The sequence below is a fragment of the Lepidothrix coronata genome, unplaced genomic scaffold (assembly GCF_001604755.1).
Source record: "Lepidothrix coronata isolate B3197 unplaced genomic scaffold, Lepidothrix_coronata-1.0 Scaffold90, whole genome shotgun sequence".
In the NCBI taxonomy this organism is placed as follows: Eukaryota; Metazoa; Chordata; class Aves; order Passeriformes; family Pipridae; genus Lepidothrix; species Lepidothrix coronata.
The window spans coordinates 832,261-850,996 of NW_016690270.1; the positions used below are offsets into that span (position 1 = coordinate 832,261).

Here is an 18,736-nt window from a genome sequence, read left to right on the forward strand (position 1 = left end):
CCCAAAAACACCCAGCAGGAATAAATCTACTCACGCCCATGCCCAAACTAACAAACATCCCTAAAGTGAAGATTAAAAAGCTATTTAAAAAATATCAGAGGTTGGTTGCAGTTGACTTTTGACCAGCAAAAATATGGTATGGCAACACTCACACTGCAAATGCCCAGTTTGCTCCATGAGCAGAAGCTGCAGAGGTGGCTCTGCATAGAGCTTGGGATCTGCATGTGTCCAGCAAAAACGTGTCACACCCTCAGGTCAAAGAACAGTTATTGGTCCACAGCCAGAACCCACATTCTCTTCCCCTTCCACTCCAGGGATTTCCCACCATCATCTTCACACTTCTCCTGCACCATCACATCATGACTCAGCAGCACCTTCCCAATTCTAAGTGCACTTTGAACACATGCTTTTAGGGAAAGAACTGCAAGTTTTGGAAAGGTTTCTTTACAAGATGCAGTTTTGCAGTCTAACTCCTAAAGACCAGAGGCAGAATTCATTTGCTGTGTCTCTCTAAATGTCAGTTTCCCACTCGGAGGGCACCTCTGTAGCCTTCCTCAGGGAAAGGCTGCCCAACTCCAGAGGCCCATCTTCCAGGCTAACACAGGGAAGAAATCCAGCATCATGAAAGGCTCTTTTCCCTTGGCTACAGGGGCTGAATGGGAGTGCTTTAGATTAACCTTCTATATCTTTTAAATCCAAAAATAAGCAAAGTGAGAGCCATTCCAGCTAACGATCAGCAGTGTATCCAGGGGGAAAAAAAAATCTTAAAGCAGATGAGATCTCTGCTGACATTCAAATGGCCTTGATGACACACCATGTGCTGGCTGAAAATGCACATTCAAAAATCAGAGAAATAAGGTAACAGGGTTAGAGCAGAGTGAGCCTCAGCTGAGTGCTGCACTGTGGGCAGTGGTAGGATCTTGCTCAGCAGTGCCAGCAAAAAGCTTTCCCCAGGTGCTGCTGAGGAACCAGGGCAGCCATTACGAGCTGTTTTACACTGAGGGCACACACAAGAAAGACAGGAGAGAGAATGAAGACCACAGGGACAAAAATCACTCTATAAAACTGTGCCACTGCAAGTAGGTCAAGGCTAGAAGAGATCGTGATGCTCTGGTTTCTCACTTGATGGAGGCCACCTACACCTTCCATCCACCAAAAGCTCACCTTCTCCCAACTCCCAGGGATTTATCCTTGGAATACAGCACAAACCCACTCAAAACCACGTGCTGCCTTTGCAATAACATCCCTACTGAGGGAACCCCTATCACTACAAAAGTTTACTGCTCATAAGCACAAGGGCATGGTGCATTAAATGGGCACGGTGCACAAGGGCATGGTGCACTATCCAAGGAGCATTAAAGCTTCCTCCCAAGAGCCTGTCTTACCATGTAATCTGACAACAAAAGGTTTAGGACCTGAGGGAACACCACGAAGCTGTGTTAGAGGAAGTTTAGATTTGATATCAGGAAAAGATTCTTCCCTCAGAGGGTGGTTGGGCACTGGAACAGGCTCCCCAGGGCAGTGGTCACAGCCCCAAGCCTAACAGAACTCAAGGAGCATTTGGACAATGCTCCAAGGGACATGGTGGGGTTGTTGGAGTGCCTTGTGCAGGGCCATGGGCTGGACTTGTTCCTTCTGGGTCCCTTCCAACTCAGGATATTCCACAATTCTATGATCAGAGCAGGCATCTTCCTGGCTACTCCAAGAGATACACAGACCCTCCAATTGCACAAGCCACAAATAATCAAGCACAAAATGAAAAAAAATTATGAAAATGTCTTTTCCCGGTGCTTCTACTCACTCTCCTGGGTGCCCACCCCGCTCACCTGCATCACACTGAGTGTCTCTGCCTGTTGCATTTTGCTCAGGATAGCTCTGAGGATCTGGTCCAGATTCTCTCCCAGCTCACTTCCCGCTTTCGAAATTAAAGTGGAGACCAGCCTGCCCACAAAGGCGGCGGTGAACTCTGAGGTCCGTGGGTCCAGGAGCTGGCTCACCACCTGCATCACGTACCACAGCCCGTTGTGGCCCTGCTCGTCGTGCCACTGCGCGATCTGCTCCAGCGCCACCGACACGTACGCGCGCAGGCACTCGCCGCCGTTCTGCACGAGACAACCGGCACAGTCACGACTTCGCTGCTGGGAAAGGAAGTGGCCAGGCACCACCCCCCCAAAACAACCCTGAACCAAGATGGAAACAGTGGGCAAACTGCTGGCAAACTGCAGAAGATTTACAGGTAGTTTCTACAGACTTCGGTTCATTATCAAGAACAACACTCCTCACTGCCCAGGCAGCGATCGAGAGGGTCAACCAGTAAATACAGCAACAAGTAGCTGCAGTTTTGTGCCAATCTTGTTACACAGAGAAATTCAAGGAGGTTCTAACAAGTGAGAGATGAAGACAAAGAAGTGTGGCATGAATGAAACCCAACCCAGAGCTGAGCTGCAGTCCCTCAGAGTTCTTAGCACAAAGATCCAGAAAGTAAGCAGCGTGCAGGTCTGGAACCTCTTCTTGCTCTAGTTTATTCTTACTGGTCTGTTCTTTAGGGAAAGCCATTTCCATGATCTGTATTCACACGGCAAAGGGCAGCTGCCACTATGGAACTTCTTAATAAGTAAGGAATTAAACCAGCTTTGTTATTCAGATACTGGCTAGTAGCTGGAATGAAAAGGCTCCCTGCACTGCTAACCCCTGATGCTTTTCCTTTCTTGCTTAAATACTCCAAAGATATCAGGCCATAGCCAAGCCTGCCAGCAAGCACAACTGAGGCAGTACTGATGCTGGAGATGATTCCCTACTTTCCCTCCATCCCACACCTGGCTCAGTCACAAACAAGTCTGCCTTCCTCTTCCCACTTAAATGAGTACAGCAGAAAGCTGCAAGGAAGAGGGCTAGGAGGTCCTTTGCTGCCCTATGCCTGTATGTGTCCCTGAAGACAGTCCTTCCACTAGGTGTGATGAATGTTATTATGGGGGAAGAAAAGCAATATGGATTTGTTTCTTTGTTTGGGATTTTTTTGCGTTGTTCAGTTTTTCTGTTGAGTTTTGTTTGTTTGTGTGTTTAACATGCTCCAGTGCATTAAAACGAAAAACATCCAGGATGCTGCTTTACTACTCCAGTCCTCCACCCTCAGGAATGATCAGGAAAAGTCACCGCAGGCCCTGAACAACAGTAATTTCCTGGCAAACCGGAGGTGGCAGAGACTCCTGAGAGGGTCAACAACAGCAACTGGCAAGCACAGCCTGGGCTCCCTCAAAGGCTGTGTCACCTTTCTTGGACTTGCACAGCCCTGCAATCCTCACCCTCCTCAGAGTGGTACCCGCCTTCCCCTCCCCACAGTGCCACCTCCCTCGCCCTCCCCACAGTGTTACCTGCATAGTTGCATTGTCATCTGTGTTGAGGCTGCACTGTGCCACTGCAGGGAATGCCTGGCAGATGAGGAGCTGGGACAGAGGGGGTTTTGTATTCCTCACAACTGTGGTCAGTATATCAATAGAAGTCTGAAAGGAAAGTACAAACCAAAGCACTGTCACAGCAGCAGCCACAGTACAAGAAGTCAGCACTACCCACCCCTGCTGCAAACATCAAAGGTGTGAAATGCAGGGGTGTGGCCACTGCTGCAATCACACCCTGAATTTAGTCCAGAACAATTTGTAAATCTGAAAACCCTGGAGTCATGCACCCAAACATCACTGGTGTGAGCTGTGAAAGTTCCCAAGGCAGTTCCGACATTAAAAGCAGTGTCACCACTTAAACATGGCAAACAGATGCATGTTAATCAGAACAGCCAGAGAACTGTTCTAGCTGACTTGTTCCATTTTGGTTATATTGATTTAAATTCATTTTAATTACCCATAAGCAATTGTTACAGTCATACCAATTAATAGGCAGATTACAAGCATATCAGTAAGGATGTTTATGGGTTTAATCCCACACAATAATTCGGCACAGTCAATGCTTAATCTTTTATTAGGGCACTTGAATAATTTATCTCCAATTTATACATGTGTGATGCATAAATCAGAAAAAGCCTTAGGAAGCAGTGCAAGGAATAATCATGTAGCCTGCTGCAGAACATTCCACCAATGATGGGAGACTGTTCCTGCTGAAAGATGACAAAGTCAAAGCAAAATGACTGGGGATACACTGCAGAGACTGGAAGAAGGCCAAAGGAGCAGTTTAAAGTGAACTTTTGGAAGCATCTCCCCCCAGCTGCAGTTTGCCTTCTCTCCACAGAGAAACCTCTCCCAGTGACTGAAGCCATTGCTCCAAAGCATGTCCAAAGCAGCCTTTCTGCTCTTTGCAGAGCAGCCATCCCAGCACAGGGAACATCTCCAGCCCAGGCCATGCCCCACTGAAGCACTTACTGCACAAAGCCCTGCAGGGATCTTGTCAGCAGGGGCCTGCATGATGCTGACAAGGGTTGGTATCAGCCTCATCTGCATTGGACCCTGGCAGGCTTCTATCTGAGCTAACTCCTTAAAAATATCCTGGGCAAGAGAAGCAACAACGGGATCTGGAGAGAGAAAGTACCATTTACTAAAACATACACACACATCCCTCTCAATTTTTGCCACCGCTCTTTTGACTAGGCAAAGCAGCAAGCTCCCCCTCTACCTTTACCACAGGAATCAATGTTCATTCAATTATCATTGATTAAGTTTCCAGTAGCAAGATTCAACAGCAAAACCAAGTGTCCTTTGGGAATGTAAGCGGAATGCCTACCGTTACTGTACTTCAGGAATATTGCAATGGTGAAGGGGCAGATCTTGTTCTCCATGCTGGCTGTAAATGCTGGGTCCACCGTGCAGACAATGCACAGTGTTTCCATCACCAGGTTCAGCACCTCTGAGCTGAACTGAGTTGCCAAGTGGATCAGGCCATCCAGAATGCTGGGAAGGAACGGCTGCAACACATGGGTGCTCTCGGAGATCTTCAGCTGGTCACAGTAGCTAGACAAGACATTTGTTATATAAAAATACATTCACAATATATTGAAGTAACTTAGTTATTTAACTCTAGATGATATATAAGGGGTTATTTCATCCTATCCGTTCTTATTCCTTAAGTTCTCTCCTCTGCAAGTTCTCCCCTTCAGTCCACTACTGCCTGATCTCCCAGCAGCTCAGCGGGAATGAGGAGGAAAGCTCTCAACAGGAATCTCCCCTCCTCATTCCATCCGTGATGTTCACACAAGCAGAACTGAGCCATGTGATGTTGGAAGCTTCCACTGCCTCTCAGTGACAGACCTCTCCTAAGAACTGCTCATGGATGGAGAAAAGGGAAGAAGTCCAAGACAGACATTCACTGCTTACAAAGTGTTTCGTTACCATGCTCTACACAAGAGCTGGGGGATGATAAAGCAATTTCAGGAATAACTAAGTTATAAGTCTCTGCCTTTATTTATTCATTAACATTTCAGTGCAATAAAGAGACAAGGTGTTTTTTTGGTGGGAATAGAGTGGGGAACAGCAGCGTTTTTGCAGATTTTTTGTGATTGGTTGTTTTTTTTGATTTTGCAAGTATGTTCACTTTTCACTTTAGAATTGGTACAGCAGAGCTTCCTTCTGACAAAAATGGGGTAAGAGAATCAAACCCCAAACACTTCCTATTGCTGTGATTGGCTCCATAAGCCTGTGTGGTGTCAGTCACCTTTGTGATTGAACAGGAGCAATCTGGGTTTCATTCTCGTGCTTTCCATCACAACCTAGTGCTGCTTCTCCTTGTGACTGTATCCATTACAACACTGCAGCCAACCTGGAACTCCATGAGAATTATTCTATTTTGAACCTGCAGGCTTACACTTGTTAAGCTGCCATCTATTTCATTCAAAGCAAAACCTTCCACAGAAGCCCATACAGAAATGTTATTATTATTTGAACAAACTGGTTTCATCAGTGTGATTTATACCCTCTGTCCCTGGGACTGGGGAATACCTCAGGGTTTACTTACCCCCAGATGGCTCTGACTGCAGAGATCCGGACAGAGGGAGGCTGGGTTTCATGTAACCCACTGACAGTGGCTTGCAGGAACTGCTGGATGAGCTCTGGAGACATGGCCACAGTGAAACGGCTGGCAGCCCACAGAGCCCGGCCCAGGAGGAAAGGAGACACTGAGGCAAAACAAAAAAAAAACCCCATGGTTTTAGAATAAGCTTTATGAGTTTAAAATCACAGCTGCTTCCATCCATTATTTAAAATCGTGTCATCCCAGTAGGAAAACACTGAGATGTGGCACACAAGACAAGTACGCAGGCATAGAAAGAATTTTTGTTCATCAGCAGAAGCCAGTTTAATATTCTTAGTTATTTCAAAGAATAATTTCTCATTTGTTTATCAAAGACCCTCCTCATTTCAACTACTTGATAATTACACCTGAATTTGTTCATCAGTGAACAAAAGCAAAGGAAGAAAACGGAGGCTCTTCCAGTAATTCCCGTTTGTCCAGCTCAATATTCTGTCCCCAACTGCAGCAAACAGCAGCAGCTTAGGGAAAAGAATCAGAGTAACAAAGCACAAACCCAGGAGTATTTCACAGATCACTTTTCTAGTTTGGAGCCATCACCTTGCAGTTACAGAACAGAACATTCACCAGTACCACAGAAGCACTGGACACTCCTTATCTACTCACCTGCTTACACTCACCAAGGTATGATGTGTCTTTTCATACTTTTCCCTGCTACCTTTTCAGGCTAAGTCTCCTTACCTATCTGGGCTAGCTTCAAACAGGAGATGCTCTCTGTTCCTCATCATCTTTACTGACATTACCTATGCTTCTGCAAGTACTAATTTTAAGATGAGGACAGAAAACACTGTGTGCAAGATGTACAGCAAGTATATCTTGGTTATCTAAGCCAGTACCCTGATTTGTTTGTCTGTACCATTACTGACCATTAAATGGATATCCTGTGAGAATCACCTCCACACTGACTCCAGGAGCCCTTCCTAGAGCACAATAGCTCATTTACAACCCAATGCCACAGATGTAAATGTATGTAAATATGTGTTAATTGCTGAGGTTGGTTTTTTACATGCATTGCACGCTATTTCTTCAGTCAAAAAACCCTCTTTGTAATGGGCTAAATAAATGTTTCTTTAATAAAAGCACCCATTTGCACTGACGTAAATCAGTGTGGACTCACCCTCACATAGCTCTAAAGTCCTAAAATTTTAATTTGCAAGGACTTTTGAGGTCTGAGTTTCAACAATTCTTTTTACTTTCTTGCACACTGATGTAAGCTAACACAAGAGAGCAGAAGCCTGCTGAGTTCCCAATAACAGAATCCCATTTAGCCAGAAGAATTATTTGAATTCATGTGCTACAACCACTGTCAGCCTCAGCATTAAAAAAAAAAGGATGATTTGGTGCTGCAGGAATTCTGAAGGCGGTTAAACACTGCTGGTGTCTTTCCCAGGAACAGACACAAGACAACAGAACAGTTTTTATCACCAAGCTCCCCAAACCCTACAGGCTCAAACATCCAGCCAGCAATGAGTTCCAGCTGAAAGCAGTCCCACATATAAAGGACTTACATTAGAACTGGGAGCACATATGAACTCACATGATTTATTTTTCTCACAGGAACAAGGTGCACATCTGCATTTCCCAACACCACATGCACACAGCAACCTGATTTGATTCTCAGAGACTCCCTATGTTTGGCACTCAGCAGTTACTCCCAGGGATGCAGGCTCCTACCTACCTGAAAGGTTGAGGTCTGCCAGGACCACATTTGTCAGGAAGCCATGCATATCAAAGTGTATTCTCCCATTCTTCACACTGTCTGTGATTATAGACTTGACTGAGCCCAGTGCCAACATACAGGCTTCGTGTATTTTCCACCTGCAAAAGAGTTCAGATGCCTTTACACTTTTCCTCCATCATCACCTCAAGAACACATTCTGAAGTGAAGCCATGAGTAATTTTCTTGATCCCAAAAGAGAATTTAAAAAAGTCCTTAAAGAAATGAACACTCAAAAACCCCTGCAGGATGAGGGCTTGGAAACTCCCCCAGGACAGGCAGCATTCTCAGTCATTTCCTAAAATATTGGTTGAATAGTTGTTACCTGTACCAATTTTGTTCTCATAATAAATAAGGGATGAGCCTCTTCCATGAAGGCTTGTGTTCCAGCCGTGCCTTGATTAATTATGTGTAGGAGCACTGGGATACTCAGTACATTAAAAGTTTAAATATGTCTAATTTAGCATTAGCATTTTGTTAATGATAATGAAATAGTTATGTGCAAATATCACTTCTCTTTGGTTTTATTTATGAAGCCAGGACCCTACTTTACAACTTCTGACATTTGAGGCAGACAGGGACTTCATGTCTGATTTCATGGACACTCAGCTGCTGCTCAGAGTGGCTACTCTGACTTTAACATTCAAACTAAACACAAACACTGAACCAGTGCACCGTAAAACCAAGAGAGAATCCTTACAGACCAGCAACCAGGTACTCCTGCAACGGAGTTTTCTTCTTCCATCCCCAAATAACATTAAAAACTGCAACTCTGAAGTTCTAAAACTGAACACATTTATCTGCGTACAGCACCTATCTCACTTCTCGATATCAAGTAAAAAAAAAGAAATTAATATATATTTATATGTACTCCTGAAATTAACTGAACACAAAGTGAAAGTATTGCCTATTTCTCTTCTGATTTTGTAAAACCAATTATTGTTTCCTGTGAGATGCTTTGGAGGGAGGGAGCCTGGGCACAGCTCGCTTGTGCTGGGAATTCCCTGAAGTATTCCACATTAAGATTTCGTCATCTGGCTGGAGAACTGCTGTACTTCCTTTGGCTTCTTCTAATCAGAGCTCTCAGATTCCATCAGGAGCAGCGTCCTGAACAACGTGGGATTAAATGATGCTGCAAAAGAGCTCCACACTCACACCAGTGCCGTGCCCTCCCGCTCCAGCCCCTCACCAGTGCTCAGCGCCGCTGTTTTTAGCCTGCTCAGCTTCCTGCAAATGCCTGGTAGCTGCTGCAGCCAGGGCAGTTGCACTCTCATTCTGGAAATCAGCAGCCACAGCCTGTGCAGAAGGAAATGGTAACACTCATTTGTATGGACTGGTGAAAGTTGGCCAGGTTTTGTTATTTGTTATAGCTATTCCAGTTGTATCTAAACGTGGAGCACATTTCATACCAGCAACAGATCCTGTGCAGCAATCCTCACTGTGTAGGAAAACGTATCATCATCTTCATCCTCCACAAACTGCTGGGGATTTGCAGTCCAAACTTTTATCTAAAGGAAACAAGAAGAACAGGGCAGCTGAGGATTCATGACACCATGGATAAAAGGCAGCTTTGCTGTTCCCAGCAACCTGTTTTGCAAAACTACTTTCAGAATTTTTCTCTGCCATAAGAAGTCTTCATCCTCAACTGATTTTTCTTCTATTCCATTGGAGAAAACCTTTGAGAAGAAGAAATTCTCTTTGTTCTGAGCTCATCTTGCTCTTCTGCTCCTCATTGGAGATCAGAGTTTGACAGAACTAATGACTGACCTGGAATCAGTGCTACACAGCTTTATTTATAGATGAGGAATGGAAGAAGCAGATGAATTTTTTAACAGAGTGCCTGTCTTTATGCATGTCTACCTAAACTAAAAGATGATGGTTGTCAGGCTTGGGGGGCCAGGAGCCATGCAGAATTTCAGTACAAATTATTTCCCCCTACTAGCACAATATTTTCACTCTCAGAGAAAGCTCGTTATCCCTTTCATTTCCACATCATCATAGTACTTCATGAAGGAATGAAGGAAGCAAGCCTCAGAGAGCTGGAGTTGTTCAGCCTGGAGAAGGTTCCAGGGAGACCTTATTGTTGCCTTAAGGATGAAGCCTTTTTACCAGAGCCCCAGGACAAAGGGGAACAGTTTTAAACTGACAGATGGTAGGTTTAGATTGAATATACAGAAGAAATTCATTACTAAGAGGATGTTGAGACACTGGATAAGTTGCCCAGAGACCTTGTGAATGTTCCATCATTGAAAGTTTCCAAGGCCAGGTGGGACAGAGTTTGGAGCAACCTGGGCTAGTGGGAGGTGTCCTGGTCCATTGTAGGGGGTTGGAATGAGATGGTCTTTAAGGTCCCTTCTGACCCAAACCCTTCTGTAATCTGTGATTTACTGTCTACCTTATACCATTTTGAAACCTTTAGATGTTATTGCCCCTATTTGCCAAAGCAAAGTGACAGAACAGCCTATTAGACTACAGCAGTTTCCATGCACTGAAACTCTTCCCAGGACACTTGCTGGTTTAAATCTCTCATTTTTTTTTGCTTCCTACACAACAAACATGCTCACCTGCTCCTCTGTGATCTGCATGTAAAGAAGGATGTAATAGATCAGCTCTGGCAAAGCCTTCTTCACCGTGCTCTTAAATTTGTTGTTTTCCAACAACGCATGAACAAATTCAAATATGCTGAACACCAGATTTTCAAAGCCCAGCACTTCACCTGAACAAAGGGGAAAAAAAACCCAACATGACTGAATATGCCAACATACAGAAAGGTACAAATGGATGTCAAAATAATTACAAACTGTTACCTTGTCTGACCAGATGTTTATTCGTTCTCCCTGACTATCAAGTACAGCAGCAGCCCCAGGAGGATTTCTGACCTCATCACTTTCTGCCCTCTCCCCACCACACACCCCTCATTAAAAACTATCAAGCTCAACCTTAAACCCGTTTGGTTTCCTTTTCTCCCATTACTTTTACCTCGAAATTGTTGCAGAACTCAGCCCTTAGAGCCATTAGAAAACTTAACTTGTGCAGCTTTCTTGATGACAGTCACAAGGAACTTGCAAAGAAGTGATGGGCACTGTACTAACACCATAAATGCACCTTTAAGCACAATTTCCCACAGTGTTTCAGTCACTATTTTGACAGCAATATTTAGGTAACTCCATTTCTCTTCAAAAGAGAAGGCAGAAGTGCAGTGCAAGCTCTTACCATCAGAATCCACGGGGTCCTCCACCTCTTCCGTGTAATTTACTTCTGTTCGCACATAAGTGGATGGAGTTAAGTAAAAGTTTCTGAAGAACCTCATCTATTTTGGAATTAATCTGTTCCTATCTTAAAATCCTGATAACTAGGGAAGGTTTCTTCCTTAAAAAAAACCCTTTGATTTTATGCAGAATCCTGTGTTTCACAGAGAAGACGAGCCCCAGGAGCTCCTCACTTTGTGCATTGCCCAAGTTCAAAGACCACTTTCACAGACCATTCACACATCACTTTACATCCTTCACATCGTTTGATTAACTTGGACCAAACCCACCAAGGTAACCCAAAACCTCATTTATGTTAAAACTTTGTGAGAACAGAACCCCTCAGACTCACTCCTTCCAGAGGACATGAGCCAATTCAACACTGCACTGCTGCCCAAGGGTGAGGAGCCACCCCACGCTCCCACATCCTACCTTAGGTTGGCTCTGCTCCCTGCCAGGCCTCTCCACAAGCCTCAAGCCCTGGGAAGTGGCAGAAGACTAACCTGGGCACAGAGAGGAAGGAGCTTTGTTTGCAGATGGTGAACTGAAGGTCCAACAAGTGCGACAGCAAACACAAGAGAAGGAAGAACAAGACTCTCCCCTTTTGCAAAACAAAGCCTATTCTGTCAGCTCATGTGGTAGCAGGACTGCAGTGGGAGTTAGGACAGGAGAGGGAGAAACACGCTATCAAACAGCCAACAAACAGCTCCTTGTACTTTCATAGATTCAATGAATGGTTTGTGTTGGAAGGAACCTTAAAGACCATCTAGTTCCAATCCCTCTTTAACCTAAATGAAACAATGGGGCCTCCTGAAGTAACAGAAATATCCTGTTCTGTCTGGCAGGGCAGACCACTCCATGCATTGTGCTCCTCAACAGCATTCAGGTCATTACTGTGTATGAGACTGAGTTTGTCTTGCTGGACTCCAGTTAAATCCCTTCACTCTCAAGGATATAAAGCGGCACTTTCCGTAAGGGTGTTCCAGACAATGGGCAGGATCTGCTGCATTGACGAAATCATGTGCTTGGGATAGTTTTTCACAAGTGCTGTCACAGCCTGGAACCAAAAAGAACATCGGTCAGAAGCAAAACTGGGAAAACTGTCAACACTCAAATCACAGGCTGCTGTTTCACTGACAACTGACATCATCCAAAGTCTTCCCCCCACCAAGGTCTCCTCCTCTCACTCCTGACCACACAGTCCCTTCTCTTGCACGAACACTGACCAACACTCTTTGTGTCTCCTCTTTTGCAGGGAAGCAAAGGGATGACACAAGATGCACCACTGCAGCGAAGACAAGGCCATAATCCGGTGGTAAGGCAACGACTCCAATCCAAAGCACATCACTGCACAGCACTGTCTGGATACAATTCCCACCTGGAAACTGTCTTGTCCCAGAAAATGAACTCCAACGTCATGCAAAACCAGACCACTGCCTATTTCCCACACTCATGGAAGCAACACATCGGTTTGCACACCCAGGGAGCAGCTGCAGGAGCAAACACTCGCCCAGATCAATTCTCTTCCCATGTGGCTGCAGACACCAGCGGCTCTGCCCACTCAGCACAGGGGCTGCTCTGGGAGCAGCTTAGCAGCTCCACAGGGGACTGTGCCTGGACTTTCAAGAAGCTTATCACCCTGACTTAGGGGAGCCCTTCCAGTGATGCTTGCCAAAACCCTTCTGGGATCCTCCAGGAGACTGGGAGCTCTCACTCCACCATCTCCTCCTACAGGGGCACAGCTCCAGCTACATTAAATGGTTATGGATCAGCCCCCAACAAACTGCCTGACCGGTGGCTGCTCCAAGACACACGGGTGTCACTTAGTTTCTGTTTACCCAATACAAAGCACTTTGTGCAGTTGGTTTGTTTGTTTGCAGCACTGGATACATTAAGAGAAATTAAAAAGATACGAATTCACCTTCCAGAAAAAACAACAGCCATTTAGTATCAGTATTAGAGATGACCCGGCAGCAGAGATAACCCAGATATGTGAGTTTGGGAATGAGTCTGGCAGGTGCTGGGAGGAAGCATTACAAAAAAGGTCTGCTGAAGCCTCTGGGGAAAAAACTTATGCAGATGCTGACAGAGGATGTGAACCTGATCTGCAGGACTGCTGCAAACTCAACACCCTACCTAGGGCCACCAGAGCATCTAAATGGGCTTGTTCCATATGCCACTGCTTATGAACCCTATGTAAATGTTTCTAAGCTCTATGCCCAGCCAATCTTGCAGGAAGCACTGCTGGAGTGCTAAGAGAGATTTTCAATTCAATGGCCCTGCAGTTGTAACAATAGAAGGCTACATTTGCAAGGTTGCCACAGCCCTGCAGAGCAAGTCATTAAAAACCAGAGCACTCTCCTGTCAGATGTTGTATTTCAACCCCTGGCCTCTCATTCTGCCAATTCCCACTGCTCATCTGACCTCAAAGAACTGCTACACACACGTCTCCTCCTCCTCCTCTGCCAATCCCCACATATTGCTCCACCACCTATTAAATCCTCCAAGAAAATCCTTATCCTCTTCAGAGCAAAGGCACGCTGCTCCTCAAACAGATGTTTAATGGCCAGGCCAGGCACTGCATCCACAGCTGAGTCACACACAGACACCCCAAAAGCACCACTGGGAGAGCAAATGACAGCCCCTGAGCCCCTGCTCACCCCACAGCTCCTGAACCCCGCTTTGCTTCCTACCTGTGTCTTTAAACAGAAAAGGAATCCCCAAATCTTCGGATAAAAACCTTAATACACACACCAGAGGGCATAATAAAGTGAACTGTCAGTCAGACTGAAGCAGGGACAGGTGACATGGCTACCAGCTCATCTTCCTTCCAAGAACAAAGAGGGCATGACTAATTATTCTTTGTAATTATTTCTTCCAACAGCAGGAAAAATGTAAGCATAACTTCTCTGACCTACAGATGTTGAACAGCTTCTAAGCACAAGCAAAGAAGCACAACAGCAAGACTATAAGATCCTGTTGGTTAATTGGTGTTCCTGATATATTACTGCACACTAAGTACATCATATCTGTATTCCACTGTTGTGAAATTTGCCTTAAATTTCTCACCTGTCATGTTTAATCACTCTGTTCCTCTCAAAACAATCAATAGTGGCATGTTCAACACTGGAATTAGGATTCAAGAATTGCACAGTTGCAGCTCATTCATCCTCAGAGACACCGAGTTAATTCATGCTGAACTATCAAGCAATACAACAATAAATTACACCATGGGCATTTCCTTCTAATCCCCACAGTTGATATTTTTGTTGTGGCCAAACCTCCCATCTCCTCCAAGGATTAAAGGTCCTGACTTTCCTGCCCCTAACTGCTTGTAAACTTGTAACTGTACTGGGAGCAACTGGGGACACATTAACCATCAGTGGTTTGTTTGTGATCCAATCTACTCACTCTCCCAACCAGGATAACTGTCCATAACTGTCCCAGAGGATCAGGCTGATCTGCACACTGCAGAGTGGGATTCCCTAACGCCTTCAACACTGTCCTGCAGAACATTCTGACATGGACAGCACAACAGTTTAGGTCAGGGCTGCCTCTGATTTCCATCAGGAACTCCACGAACTTTGGAGTACAAAGCTCTCAAGAGACGGGGAAAGCAAAAAAAAAATCTTCCTGTCATTTGCTGCATAGCACTTCATTAGGGAAAAAAAAATAGGATTGAGTTTGCATCTGGTTGAAAATGTGCTATAAAAAATTCTCAATTCCCTCCTCCACTGCATCAGCTTTTCAAGGGGGTCTCATCTGTAGAGCTGGCTTAACTAATCCCCTGAGGTTTCTTACTTCTGCATTACAATGACTGTAAAATCCACTTCTCTGGAAGTGAAGGCAATTTATGGGTCTTTCACCTGAATCCCTTTTCCCTTAGAAAATTGGTATCATCAGCTTAGAAACCCTAAGTGACAAAACCATGAATTGCTTTAAGTCAACAGCTAGAACACTCATCTCTTCACAAAGAGCCTCCTACAAACAACTTGCCAGCAGCAGATCTCCTGAATTCACTGTTTAAATCCACACTGATTCTCTGCTGCCATGGATGCCACCTGACATACAGCAGTGTATTCAGACCCAAATCCTCTTGTGTTGTACCTCCCCTGCAGAGGCCAAAAGCAGAGGCCCTCACACAGTTAAGGAACAGAGTAAGGACTTGGTGACATTTCCTCAGGCACTTTCCCAGCCTGTCACATTGTTCAAGAGCCTACTGGTGAGATCAGTGCTGACACACCAATGCCAGTGTTATGTAAATAACAAAAATGCTGCAGAATGGATGGATGTACCAAGAACAGAACTGGCCTCTGGTTAGAGTGACACCATCAGTTACAAGTACTTTCTGTGGAGGCTGAAAACTACTTCTTCTTGTTAACCACCCAAATGTGAGTATGTGGAGCCAGAGATTCAGACATTCTTGAGCTGCAGACTGTTTGAACTGAGATGACATCCTGCAGAGTGTTCCCTTCATGTTGGTGTTCCTGTATATCACTGTCCCAGGAATCCCAGTGCACAGCCAATAGAAAGGGAAAAACACCCCACAAGAGACACTCTCAATAAAACCTGTCAACATCCTGCCCCAATCTCCCTTCCATTGGTGCTGCACAGCAGGAACAGCTCCAGCTGTTCTGAGATTATGGTACCTGCAGCCCCTCAGTGAGAAGCCACAGGATGCCCTGACCAGGTACTGCTGCCTCAAACAGGACTGAGACAAGTTCACGACACAGAGCTCAGTAGCTGCTGGTTTGTGCAACACGAGGGCACCCTCCCAGCATTTATTTTCATTACTTCAGCACAAAGCTGGTCATTATGAAAAGCTTTTGATGCTTGTCTTCAATAACTTCCATATTGTTTTCTTCAGGGAAGGTGGCTGAATGGGCTCCAGTGTCCATCCTCAGACACCTGTTCACTGATCTGAGTCTTGCTCACCCCAGCACACAGGCAAGGAAACTAAAGATATGGATTTGATCTGCAACTTGTGCTTTTGGCTCTTCTTTGTTCTGCCATGTTGCAGGCAGCACATCCTGCAACTCCAGTGCTTTCCCAGCTGTTAAAGGGGTCTTCATGCCTTCACTGGCCCTCATCCCCATGCACACAGAGCTCTCCAATCCAACCTTATTTCTCTAGGAAACCAGGAGAATACAAAGACTTTCCCCATCTCTCTTTCTCAGAGACTAAAGAGCAGGTAAGTTCTAGAAAAGTACCTGCACATAATATGCTTTTAAAACTTCACTGCAGTAGAACTCTGCAGCACCCTTAGAAAAGACTGATATTTAACTACTGAGTATGGTGCTCAAGACACATCCGTGGCACCTTAGATCAGTGAATGGCAAGGACAGATGGTCCCATGGATTGGATCCCTGTGGATCATTTTATGGACAGATCCCCATAGATCTCATCAGAGGTATCTTCAGTGCAGGCAGAACAATTTATTTCAATGGCGCTGGGAGCCAAAAAACTTCACTGCTCATACCCTGAGCAACAGCAGGAGATGTGCCATGCTCTCGAGTTTCTGTTTTCCAGCACGTGTGACTGAGTGCAGGTATTCAATTCTTTCTTCACTTTAGCAGTCTCAAGTGACTCACCTTTAAGACTTCCATCTTAAACCCGCTGTCTGATGTTGGTCCATCAGGCATCTGCAGGGCCTGAACAAAGGCTTCTGTGAACTGCTGCACCACAGGAAAAATCAGGACCTTGGCTGCACCCTGGTTACAAACAAAGCAAGCACAGGTTAATACCAGATACAGAACCCCCGTGTCTGACCAGAAGCAACAGAAATTGTACTTTCCTGCTACAAAATGGAAGAGGGACTCATGGCAACTCCAGAGTACTGCAAAAGCACGACAAACTTGATTCAGACATCACTTGGGCTCTCTCCTCGGGCTGGGAACTAAGCTCATCTCAATCCCACCCTTCAAAACCCCACAGCACAGGCTGCCACAAAACACACACCTACATTTAACTCATCATTCTGAGTCTAAAGAGAGATCCAGACCATCCAGTCTGGAGAGTCTCAGGAGCAGTGCTCATCCTTCTAAGGAGGCATTTTATTTGATGAGCTGAATCCTGCCCTGCACCACCCAGACTTCCTCAGGCTACAAAACAAACTGGGGTGACTCCATCACACACACAATTACCCTGCACCCTGGGCTGGCATTTGGGTCCCTCCAGAGCCACCCTCCCCCAAACAAGCTCTTTGTGAGCTGAGTATCAACAGCTGGCCTGAAGATTAACAGGATGACTCTTCCTAGGAAAATGCACCAAGTATTTTTCCAGATGTCAAAGCATTCCATAAGTAGTTCTTAGCAGAGCAAGTAAAATTGGACCAAAATAATTTTATCGAGATTATTCTCCATAACTCAACAGCCAGGAGAGCAAAGTTGCATGTTTAAATCGACTACTCATAAAAAGATTCCCCCCCTTTTTTTTTAAGTCAAATTTCAATAGAAAAAGTTTTGTATCCAATGTAAAGGACACTTTCTGCCCTCCTGCAGAATAAGACAGTGGGGAGCTACTACTGTCAGACCGGAAGCTAAGCCAGGGATTTCCAAACAAAGGGATGATACACTCTCTCTTCCCTATGCTGACTCCCTTTTCTCTGAGCTGTCACAAGCATGTCTGCTGGTAAGTCAAAAATTAAACTTAATTATGGAACCCAAGTCCCAGTATCAAGGCATGCATATAAAGCAGGGTATCAGCCACTTTACATGTATTAAATTACACCCTCTTCCCCAGAATTCCAGCTGACACAGTACATAATTTTCCAGCCTTTCATTTCCATATTAACAATTATTCAGAACCTCACTCAGTTTGAATTCAAAGTATCTTGTATGTCAAGTTAAACTCTTGCCTTTTCCAGTTCCTCCATGTTACATATCATGTGGGCACACGTGGTAAAAATCTCCACTGCACGAGACCTTGTGCGAATCCCATACACCTGGAAAAAAGTTTAAATCAAACATCAGGAACACATGATTCTTTTTACACATGATATTTCCTTTAATTCTCATTTAATTCTATTTATTTTTGCTTTAGCTTGATTCTCGTATTTTATCACTAGCTCCAACATTTCTGTTGAAACATTAGCTGCCATCAACTATCACATCATCAAGAAAATTCTTTAAGTCTAACTCATACTACAGTACAGCTTAACCATTGAATCTGGACTTTCTCTGCTCCAAGAAACATTCCCACTAATTCCATCCAGTACCAACCTCACTATGAAGACCATACCTCTGCCATTGTGAAAATTTTGTACATCTCTGGAAGAATAACTGGAGCAACAAGAGGCATCTGTATGTCTGTCACTTCCCGGGTAAACTCTAAAAAATGGAAAACAAAAGGAAGTTCTTATAAGAAATCCAATTTGTAAGCAACAGCAACAACAGAATCATTGGGAAAGTGTAAGTGTACTGGAAACATGTTGATTTGTACTTGACTAGACCAGGGTCATCTGGCCTGCCCAAGACAATCCTCCAAGGCAAACAGAAAAATACCACACTAAAAACTGCAGGTATCTGGAAAACAGGGTGTTACAATCAAAGTCCCTGCTGAACTGTAACCTGCAGCACAGAACCTCCTTCCTCAGCTCTCATGGCACCTGCTGAGCACATGATTCCACAGTGAGCACCAGGCATCAGGCCCAGGAGAAGAGAAGAGAAGAAGCAAATTCCAACGTCTTCGATTTGGAGTGAAACGCGACAGAACACTGGCTCAGGGAAAAGCCTGAACCGCCCCCTCC

At 44.9% G+C, this 18,736-nt stretch overlaps 1 protein-coding gene across 1 annotated transcript in view; it reads right to left on the bottom strand.

The window, feature by feature from the left end:
- Positions 1-18,736, bottom strand: part of IPO9 (importin 9) — a 37,889-nt gene that overhangs the window by 7,308 nt on the left and 11,845 nt on the right. Inside the window, exons 5-18 of the mRNA XM_017821435.1 lie at positions 18,229-18,317; positions 17,846-17,932; positions 16,581-16,700; positions 11,946-12,046; positions 10,955-11,013; positions 10,306-10,457; positions 9,151-9,249; positions 8,931-9,037; positions 7,703-7,842; positions 5,953-6,112; positions 4,726-4,952; positions 4,368-4,516; positions 3,372-3,500; positions 1,827-2,102 (exon numbers count right to left, since the gene is read on the bottom strand). Coding sequence (XP_017676924.1) covers positions 1,827-2,102; positions 3,372-3,500; positions 4,368-4,516; positions 4,726-4,952; positions 5,953-6,112; positions 7,703-7,842; positions 8,931-9,037; positions 9,151-9,249; positions 10,306-10,457; positions 10,955-11,013; positions 11,946-12,046; positions 16,581-16,700; positions 17,846-17,932; positions 18,229-18,317 — 1,895 coding nt within the window. The remainder of the gene's footprint in view (positions 1-1,826; positions 2,103-3,371; positions 3,501-4,367; positions 4,517-4,725; positions 4,953-5,952; positions 6,113-7,702; positions 7,843-8,930; positions 9,038-9,150; positions 9,250-10,305; positions 10,458-10,954; positions 11,014-11,945; positions 12,047-16,580; positions 16,701-17,845; positions 17,933-18,228; positions 18,318-18,736) is intronic.